The 10,092-nt window shown below is 29.2% G+C and overlaps 1 protein-coding gene and 2 long non-coding RNA genes across 6 annotated transcripts in view; 2 read left to right on the top strand and 1 right to left on the bottom strand.

Moving 5' to 3' along the window:
• Positions 1 to 1,439, top strand: part of LOC108750693 — a 15,564-nt gene extending 14,125 nt beyond the window's left edge. Inside the window, exons 5-6 of the long non-coding RNA XR_001939449.1 lie at positions 569 to 667; positions 1,402 to 1,439. This is a non-coding gene — a long non-coding RNA (uncharacterized LOC108750693). The remainder of the gene's footprint in view (positions 1 to 568; positions 668 to 1,401) is intronic.
• A 1,890-nt stretch (positions 1,440 to 3,329) lies between these two features.
• Positions 3,330 to 6,336, bottom strand: LOC108750532. Of its 4 annotated transcripts, XR_001939437.1 has the most exons (8): positions 6,260 to 6,336; positions 5,746 to 5,815; positions 5,442 to 5,669; positions 4,979 to 5,119; positions 4,465 to 4,592; positions 3,825 to 4,112; positions 3,516 to 3,683; positions 3,330 to 3,439 (listed from the first exon to the last, which is right to left on the bottom strand). It is a non-coding gene; the product is annotated as an uncharacterized LOC108750532 (long non-coding RNA). The 4 variants fall into 4 exon arrangements; XR_001939434.1 differs by lacking the exon at positions 6,260 to 6,336 and having other exon boundaries at positions 5,746 to 5,871; XR_001939435.1 differs by lacking the exon at positions 6,260 to 6,336 and having other exon boundaries at positions 5,546 to 5,669; positions 5,746 to 5,871.
• Positions 6,337 to 6,751: 415 nt separating this feature from the next.
• LOC108750502 (tetraspanin-6-like) lies at positions 6,752 to 10,059 on the top strand. The gene is made up of 7 exons (XM_018489976.1): positions 6,752 to 6,775; positions 6,964 to 7,201; positions 7,291 to 7,473; positions 7,626 to 7,796; positions 7,869 to 7,961; positions 9,131 to 9,253; positions 9,348 to 10,059. The coding sequence occupies exons 2-7, from the start codon at positions 7,019 to 7,021 to the stop codon at positions 9,438 to 9,440; spliced, it is 846 nt and encodes a 281-aa protein (XP_018345478.1). The 5' UTR covers positions 6,752 to 6,775; positions 6,964 to 7,018; the 3' UTR covers positions 9,441 to 10,059.
• The last annotated feature ends 33 nt before the right edge of the window (positions 10,060 to 10,092 follow it).

Below are 10,092 nucleotides of genomic sequence, written 5' to 3'. Positions count from 1 at the left end.
CGCGTTTCATCTGAAGAAAAATGCTGCTGAAGCCACTGAAATGATTTGTGCTGCATATGGAGAGAACGCTGTAAGTCATGCAACATGCAAAAGGTGGTATCAAAAGTTTCGCCAAGGAGATTTCAGTCTTAAAGATGAATCGCGTGCTGGACGCCCTGAAAAGATTGAAACGGACGAATTGCAAGCACTGCTGGATATAAACTCTGCGCAAACTGAAAAGGAGCTTGCAGAACAGCTTGGCGTTACGCAGCAAGCCATTTCCGTACGATTACATACGATGGGAAAGGGAATTTTACAAAAAAAAGCTCAGAACTTTTTTGTACACCTAATATATATAATACAATGTAAATTTTATATATTACATATCCAATATTGCAAACTGCATGTCAAATGTAATTTTTAGTTTTCATATCTTAACAGGGGAGAATAATAATATCACAAATATAAATTGACAAGCAATTTAAATAATATTGATATTGATAGGTACCTTAGAAAAACCTTAATAATTTGACACTGATAAACATTTTTAAATATGTAAAGTAATTTTATTGTAAAAATATTACTTCAGCCGAGATCTGAACGTGGGTCTCCCATATTTTGTGCGGACATCTTCATTATTCGACCACCGAGGTTTCGGCAATATTCTTCGTAATATCCAAAATATATAGTAAGTAAGCATAAGGCTGCGTGTATAAATCAAATTTTCTTAATATTTCTATATAATATTATTATAAAACAAAAATCTCTCAAACAATCAATCAAAATGGGGAAACTCATTGTACTCTTTTGTTTTGCGCTTATCTCAATAACTTTAATCGTGGCACAGAATGCCTGCAAAAAACCCGGAACGATAGTAAGTATCGTTGTATAATATTATATTTAAAATTGAAATAAGTGTACATAGATCTGAATCTTTTTCTCTAATTTACATATTTGTTTTGTTAAAAAATTGAATTAATATTACTTAATAGTATATTTTTAAATAATAAATTTTCTATGTAGTTTATACAGATGACATAAAAAGTTATACAAATTCCCAGAAGTATAATTAATGTAAGAAATGTAAATGCGGCAAGATTTAATTGATTTAATTGTTATTTATATTTTTTATATTTATACATATATATATTTTTTTTTACGTTAATCTGATGTATTAAGTGTATTCTTCTTTACTCCGAGTTACTCACAATTAAACGGAAAAAGAAAGTGAAAGATTTATTTCCATATATAAATATTATATTTTGAATATTTTAAGTAAGTATAACAAGATTTAAGTGTTAATTAGTAAAATTTTATGAGTATGTAAATAATATAGATTGGTTCCAAAAAATATTGAATTAAATAATTTAAGTTATATGAAAAATATCGTGTAAGATTATAATCACACGTAATTTTTTCCAGTGCGGACGTAATGATATCTGTTGCGAAACCGAAGAGGAAGTTTATATATGCAATCCATGGATTCATCATTGCATCGGTGCGGGAATATAGAGTGATAAGAGTAACTGGGAGGATTCGGAAGTTCAGGAGGCTCGGAAGTAGAATGGCAACGAAAATCTGTTCCATAATCATAAATAATAGTTAGATCTGGATTTTGTTGCACAGAACCATGATTTAATCTTGCACTTAATTAAAGAATATTTAAGAATTCATATAATAATTAGAAATATACATTTGCTTAATCATTATGCAAAATGATTCTTGCTATTCTTTGTGTGACTAAGAACCCTTTTTTATTATCAACCAAATTGAAATCTACTTGTAGTAGCAAAAATAATTTGTTTTATAATATATCCCAAATAGCCAACGGTAATAATTCGTTAAAATCAAAAGGCGGCATTATTAGAAATTTATTACAAATTATAGTACTTTAAAAATATTAATCTTAATTTTTTTTAATAAGAAATATATCAAGATACAATAGCTAATTTATATATTTTGGTAGTCTCGTATGTTTAGAAATTTGTTAAAAAATCTTTTTTGTTGATATAATTTATAAACAAAGTAATTGTTTAATAACAAAATAAATAATAACATTTTATTTTGTAACAAAACAGTTTATACAATCGTGTTTTATAATTTTATTATTATATTATGTAATTTAATCGTACATATATAATAAATGTATCAAACATGTGTGAAACATTCTAATGTTGTCAACGAAATGCAAAATACGGAACTGTAATTATACAATATGAACCTTTTATGATTATGACTAATAATCAAATTAAAAAGATAAGAATGTAACTTTGTAAACTGTCCAAACATATTGTTTCATATATACAGTAAAAAGAACACAACTTTATAATAGCCTGCCAAAATAGATATCTCTTTTCATATAGCAGACAAGCAGTACATAAATATATTTCCGATACTTTCCCAGTATTTTATTTTTTATTTTGTTGTACCAGGAGAGCACAATAGGTTTGCGATCCGCAGACGTCGAAATCGGAGCAAATTGAGTCTCACACGGTTTTTAAGAAATAAATATTAGAATAAATTATTAGTAATAAAGTCTTTTATTTCACTTTTATCTTTTGTTTAAATATTTTCCTACGCGTTACACAGATGTTTGACGAACGGACTTCTTGTGATTTCAGACTCTTGTGAATCCAAACTATGAACGAACTCTGAATCAGTGCTCCAATCCGGTTATATCCTGCTCTTATTTTCGTATCCTTACTGACGAAGCACCTTCCGTCAACTTTTTCGGTATCCAAGATCGCACGGTAATATCATGTGTCGATCGAACATGATGTTTAATTAAATTTCTGATTTTATTTTATTATCATGTCGCGCAAGCACGGCGTTTGTGACAATTTTTACAAGTGCAATATAAAGTGCGGCATAAATATTCTTTAAAGACCAAAGATTGAACAATTGTTACATCGATCTGCATGACCAATTTCCAGAAAAATATAAGTTCTTATATTTATCTAATTTAAAAAAATAAAAGTTGAAAGTCCAAATTTATAATAAACTATTTATACAAACACTTAAATTATAAAAGATATATTCACGTGAAATTATTATGACAATTTCTATAAAAATATTATTACACATTAGGGAAGAGTTGTTAAATGCGTACCGCATTGTCTGAATCATCATATCTCATTAATATTTTATATTTCTACTTATATTTTTATTTATATAAGCAACATTTAATGATAAAAATATAAAAATATCAAATAAATAAGAAATAAGTAGTACAAACATAAATTTAACACATCTTATTTACACAAAACAAGTACAAACTCTAAAGTAATGGTTTAATCACAATTCAAAGACATTTTCTCTTCCAACTTAAGTAGTGGTTATTTAATTCTCTTTCAAAATATTATACAAAACATTATCACAAAATTGCGTTCTCTTGCTTAATTTAAGTGTTAAGTTTTATCCAAATTCCTGTCAAATTCTACTTCCAATACTTGTGTGTAATCTGAAATTAAATGAAATTTATTAGATAATATTGTATGACTTTCACATAATTTATGGCAAACTATGACATTTCTTACCTCTTAGTGAATATAGTTTGACAATAAATTTTTCAATACTTCTGTTACTTTCTCCATTATTCGTATCCTATCTGTCTCATTTACACTTTGTAGTTCTACATTTTTTGCCAATTTTGTAGCAGCTTAGCCATTTCTGTCATTGCAATCTATGTAGCAATCTATGATTTGCTACAATTTTATTTAAAAATCATTTTTTTTTATTATAAACATCCATAATTAAAGTACTATAAAAAAGGCGTTTTGTAATGTACGAAAATTGAAAATAGAATTTTTTTATTTTCGTACAATATTATATAACATTATTCATACCCTTACTACATCTTCTCGAAAGGAGCGATAAATCAATATTGCGAGTAGTAATCGGTAGATCCAATGGTTTGAAAGTAGGAAGTATGTATGGAGTCTCTTTCTTCGTTTGCTTCTCCAAGTCTATAGAAACAATAGTACTTTCAACAGTCCGATGGGTTTCACTCGAATGAGTTGAATCGGCATTTTGTAAATTTTGTCGCACGGGGATGTTTTCGTTATCAGATGTATTTCCATGAAATACTAAGTCGTGATCGTCATATTGGCCCATGTCAGTATCCAAAAAATCAACTATAAATAAAAAATGTATTACAATTAATGTAAATATAAATAATGTATTAATTATTTATTTCGAAAGACTACAAATATGGTATATATGCAAGTACATATATAGTAGTATATATATAATAATTCAAGATTGAATTATTTTAAGCATTAAAAGATCCAGCTTCGACCGTTATAGGCGAATTTAATTTCTAGCATTGATTGTGTTCTCACATATGCGGTCTAAAATACAGTTTCTTAATATTGGATATAATCAATAATTATTTTTAAATTAATACAATAAAGATAACTTTATGGAGTGTTTAATATGTTTATTGTCTATTTCAATAATAATTTATAATATAATAAAAATGATTACCTTCATTTCTATTTAAAGTATGTATTTGAAGCGGATCTTCTTGCACGTTTTCTTGTGGAAGGATATTGCAAACATTTGTTACTCGCGAGGTATCTACCAATTTCCACAAAACAGTTCATTTGTAAAGACTATAAATATAGAAAAAAGCATATGTTATATATTAGTCAATTATATTTCATTTACACAGCTCGATTTATGCCGACAAACAATTATAACATTCAATGTTATAACTACTGACGTTAAATGCCGTGTAAACGCTATTTTACGACAAAGTTGTTACATCGATATAGTAACTTTGTGATAAAATAGTGTTTCCATAGCACAATTAATTTGCGGGAAGTCCTGAGGATATTCTTGGGATGAAGGATGTCTTCTGAATGTCTAGGACGTCCGTGGGAAATTGTGCTATATGAGTTTACACTGCATCTAATATCAATAGTTATAACATCATATGTTATAATTTCGGCATAAATTGGACCGTGTAAACATAGTCATTACATAGATAAATGTAGACTTTATAATAGCCTGTCTCATTATACTGATAATCGGTATGACCCAATTCTGCAGGTTGTTTGAATTTTGTTTCCTGTTATCGCCTTAGCCTTTCTCAAATCGCGTGCTTTTACAAAAGTACGACTTTAATTTCTCTCCAAACCTAAATATATAGAATTATTTTTCATTTTATTTTTGAAACATTAGTATGAAAATCACCTGATATATTAAAACAATATAAGAAAGGCTATATATAATCACAGTAGATGTTGGTACTTAATATTTTTGCATGAATCTCTTATGATTTCTAGTTCAAACACACTGATGAAATGCTGGATATTTTGTGCCTTGAAACACAGTTTAGGACATCAGTTTACAACTAAGTTTTAAGTGTGATAAACAACATATGCGCGTTTCGCGAGTTATCTCTGTGTTCAAATTTATTATTAAAATGCTAATATTTTGTGAACAAGGCTGCTCATTACCTTGATAAAGTAAACTGCAATGTTTAAGACATTTTGGCATTCTAATGAATTTAGACATGGAGATAATCTGGAGATCTGGTAAATATAATATATTATGCTCGTACCACTTGCCACTGTTCGACAGTTTTTGTTGCCCCTTGAACATAATTTAATTTTGCAGCTAGTTCAGCCCATTTTTTTGTGTCTCTTGTTTTCCATGTAAAGAACTGTATTTTCCTTCAGCAAGACCTTTATTTAAAATTAAAATAGATAACCTTTATTTAAGTGAAAGTACTTTATCTTTATATTTATCTTAATACTATACCTTTATTTAAATAAAAAAAATCCAACATTTTGGTATATTGCAGTTGTGTTGTCCGAGAACTTCGTGTTTTCTTGTTATAAAAGTATAAAGTATAATAAACAATTATTGTATGTTTTCTTCTTGTGAAAAAATATGTAATATTGGATTAGTGAAAAAACTATTAGAACAAATGCAATATTAGATTCTCTCTTAAACGGTTTTCTAATTATTTCCAATCGATTTTTCACGAGTCCAATAATATTCTTCCATAAGGAATAATTTGTCATTTTTATTTTTTATCTAAGATCTATCTTGAATAAATACACTGTCCTGTTTTGAGCCATGTGCTTTTTTTTTTAAATAAAAATTTAAAATAATGAAATTTTATGCAGTTGTGACAGGCACGTGGCATTTAACAAATTCAGTGAATATACATGAAAATTAAAGCCATAAACTTATTTGAATAAAGATGTCAAATTTCAGATTTATTTTTGTTCGCGTTCGTAAATTCCACTACAAGTTACTAGATATTTACTGATGGAAAAACTGCAAAGGCTGCATTCAGGGATTATGATTCCATAACTGTCTTTACACGCTTATCAATAGTTATCGGTATCGTTGCATAGATATTTTATATGATAAAAGAAGCTGCCTTATATGATAAAAAAATAACGATACCGACAGTCGGTGGCGGTAAAACAGTTACGGAATCGCGTCCCAGATAATTTTAAATAGCTCCCGTATGTGATGTTGCAAGCGTTAGTTGCGGCGCTCGAGTCAGTTCTTTTTTCTGGGTTTCTCTCTCTCTCTCTCTCTCTCTCTCTCTCTCTCTCGCGGGAGTTTGCGTCCTTGTGAATACTGAAATAATTAAAAGTTAAAAACTGATAATATTGTACTAATTTTATTAGTTTAGATGTATTTATGCATTTAGAACTCAATTCGTCAACTTTAACGCTTAATATTTCGGTTCGCGGGGCAGAGCGACACTTTTCTGCCAGATTCTTTCATTTCAAAAACGCATCGAATAAGCCTAATTTTATTGATCTTTGAGGTGAGAACTCCCTAAACTATATAATTACCTTTTTTTGTTTTTCTAGATTTTTATTATTTTCATCAAACCTATTTAAAGAAAAGTTTATAGTAAATGTTCAACTTACCGATTGTCATTAACGTTGTCATAAAATGACAATTTAGGCTCGAAATGTCAAATTTAAAGGATATAATAAGTCAACTCTGTAGGTGACGCGTTTTACTAGAATACGTAATTAATGAACGGAAATTGTAACCGAGAGTAATGAGGCGTGACGAAAATAAGAACGAGATTGAAACAGATACAGACGATGACGAATTATTTAGTGAAAGTGATGAAACCATTTCGACCAGAAATATCAGTACTTCTTCGGCTGAACTATTTTTCGAATGGCTACCAAAGAAATATTTCAAATTCTTCTTCTTATTGATTAACAGCATAATCCTCGTGAGTATTAGTAAATGGATAGAGAAGTTTAGCACATACAATTTATAGGTTTGGATATAAGAATGATTTAATTTCAAAGTTTATTTAAGCTCACAGGTGTAATGGCGATAATAATAGCTATCTGGATGTTGACTGATGCAAACTTTACATCTAGACTGCTCAGCCAAGAACTTTTCATAATTATTTTATTAATTCTAGGAGTGTATGTGTCTCTTGTAGCTTTTACTGGAATTATAGGAATGATAAAGGAAAAAGATAATATCATGCTTTGTGTAAGTTGAATTAATAAAGCAAAAAAGAAATCTTTTGAAAACGCAATTTATGATTAAAAATATGTATTATATCAGCCTGCTTGGAAATTCAAACAGAAAATGGGCAATTTGAGAATAGTCTGTCTTTTAATGCCGCGTATTTTATCTTTTAGTACTTAATATGCCAATCGATCGCTCTCTGTGCTATATTTATATGTCTGACAATGAGTTTTCCGTTTTTCGATTTGATTGCGAAAAAGATTCGAAATGACATGGTCTACTCTATGGAGTATTATCAACATTTAGAATCGGCTATGATAGGATTTGATAATACTCATAAATATGTAAGAATTTTATAAGCATTATATTTTTCAATTGTAATCTTTGCATATTTTACTACCAATGATACGTTTCAGTTAAAATGCTGTGGAATTAAATCACCCAAAGACTGGTTAGATCATCACATGAGTATTCCGCAAAGTTGCTGTTCTGATGTTCAATTTGAAGAAGTAAAAAGAATCTTACAATACAAAAATAAATTATTCTTAGAAAAGATAAATATCTAAAAAATAAAAATTAAAAATCTAAAAAACTTTAAAATAAATAATAAGTCTTTAAATAATATCTGTAATTAATTATATGAAAGAAAAATCAGAATATTATATACATTATTGAATATAATGTTAAATTCACGATTTGGAAAATTATTATACTTTACAAGTTACTTATAAGTTACTTTTTATTATAAAGTTGAATACAATAAGTTCAGATATTTTATTTTTTATATTATATTTTATCATTTGCTCTAATTTTATATTATTTTTTGTACTCAATTTCTATAACAAATACATATAAGATAATCTAAAAATAACTTATATGTAACTTAAAATAACTTTTTCCAACCCTGATTAAATTAAATAAAAATCTTAAAGTCCTGAAATACAATAGATGTAGTAAATTTAAAATCATAGTCGATTATTCTTCTCATTTAATTGTTTTAGGAATTATACTTTAAATAAAATTATAGGGAATATATTAAAATAGCTTTCTAAAGTTAAAAGCTATGTCCGGTCTTAGTCATAGAAGATTGCGCCGGTCACGTCTTGATCCATTTTCTGCCAGGTAGTACTTTCTTTTTCATGCCGAGAGAAATGAGTTAGTTGCGTTCACGCGCAGCGTACATCCGGTCGCGCCTAATAATATCCGGATCCCTTTACTCTTCTCGGGGATTTTCTCTTTTTCCTGTTTCTCAGTCACGACGGTTTGTCATAATTTTTAGCCGATCAACTGCATCCTGGAATAAACTACTTCATCAGTAGATATATAAATTCCCAAACAAATCGATATACTTGCGCTAAAATAGTTAGACAAATCAATAAACTATCGTATTTACTCGATGATTGTATAATTATGATTACTGAATATATTAATTCATTTTATTCGTATTAGCAATTTAATTTACTAAATAAATATATTATTATTATATATCCAATATCAAGTATAGCAAATTTATTTGAAACAGATACAACCACCAATTTAGCCGTCAATTTAGAAATAAGTAGCAATTGACACAACATTCGAATATGAAATACCTGTTTGAAAGTTATACGAGCGTTAAAGAATTGCTTTAATTTATGTTTTAATAATAAAATACTTGATTTGTTTGCGCAATTTTCAGTGCATGAAACAGATGAGAGAGGAGGTGTCTTATAAATCTGGATGCTTAAAAGGAAGTTACATGGTAGTAAAATCGTACATTCAGTCTGCCGCTATTTCAATGCTTGTCATATTTCCACTTATGGTAAATCAATACTTATTACTTTCTTGCCTGCGTGGTATATTTGCTTGTCTTCTCATTTAATAAATAAGAAAAAGAAAAACTATTCACATTTCAGTTAATCGGCGCGCTTTTAGCGTTTGATTTACGAAAAAGACTGAGGAAGAGACTAATAACGGAATTAATAACGGAAGAAGTGATATATTCATGAAGATATTGAGGGTGAACGTGACTTAGAAGTGAATGACAAGTCCGGTGAAACGTTTTCCCGTTTTTTATTATCATATATAGATCATATATTTTCTGAAAACACTTAATATATTGTACTTAAGATAGTAATATTGTAAGTTTATTGGACATGCTGGTTGGATCGCCGTCTGCCGTGTGGCAGTGGTTCAAGTGGAAAAGTCCGTAAATTATTCACTTCCGGCGCTTCTACGATGATCATCGAATCAGGATGTGTTTTCAACACGCGGGGGAGAAGGGGAAGGCGAAAAAATACATTTATAAAAATTGCTCGTGACCATCGTAATGTTCTCGTTTACGGAAAGGTTCAAATGGTAGAGGGAGGGGAGTGTCTGATCGAATGGCGGAGGGGGGATGAGTTCTTCCTTTTTTCTTCTTTTCTCTACGATAAAATAGAGCGTCTTACGTGAAATCGATTGCCTGTCGATGCGATACGAAATATTGACGTAGTGATAATTTAACGCGCGCGCGATGCACCTGTCTTTTTCTCTCCATTAATCTTCTCGTCTAAATTATCGCTAAATGGCTGCGGCAGTCGACACCGCGTTTATATATAGCGTATGTGCGTGTGTATGCTATGTCCATGTGTTACGCTTTATATATATATATATATATAT

The sequence above is a fragment of the Trachymyrmex septentrionalis genome, unplaced genomic scaffold, assembly GCF_001594115.1.
Source record: "Trachymyrmex septentrionalis isolate Tsep2-gDNA-1 unplaced genomic scaffold, Tsep1.0 scaffold37, whole genome shotgun sequence".
NCBI lineage: Eukaryota > Metazoa > Arthropoda > Insecta > Hymenoptera > Formicidae > Trachymyrmex > Trachymyrmex septentrionalis.
Note: the sequence above shows the minus strand (reverse complement) of the source record. Positions and strands in the feature narration are given on the sequence as shown.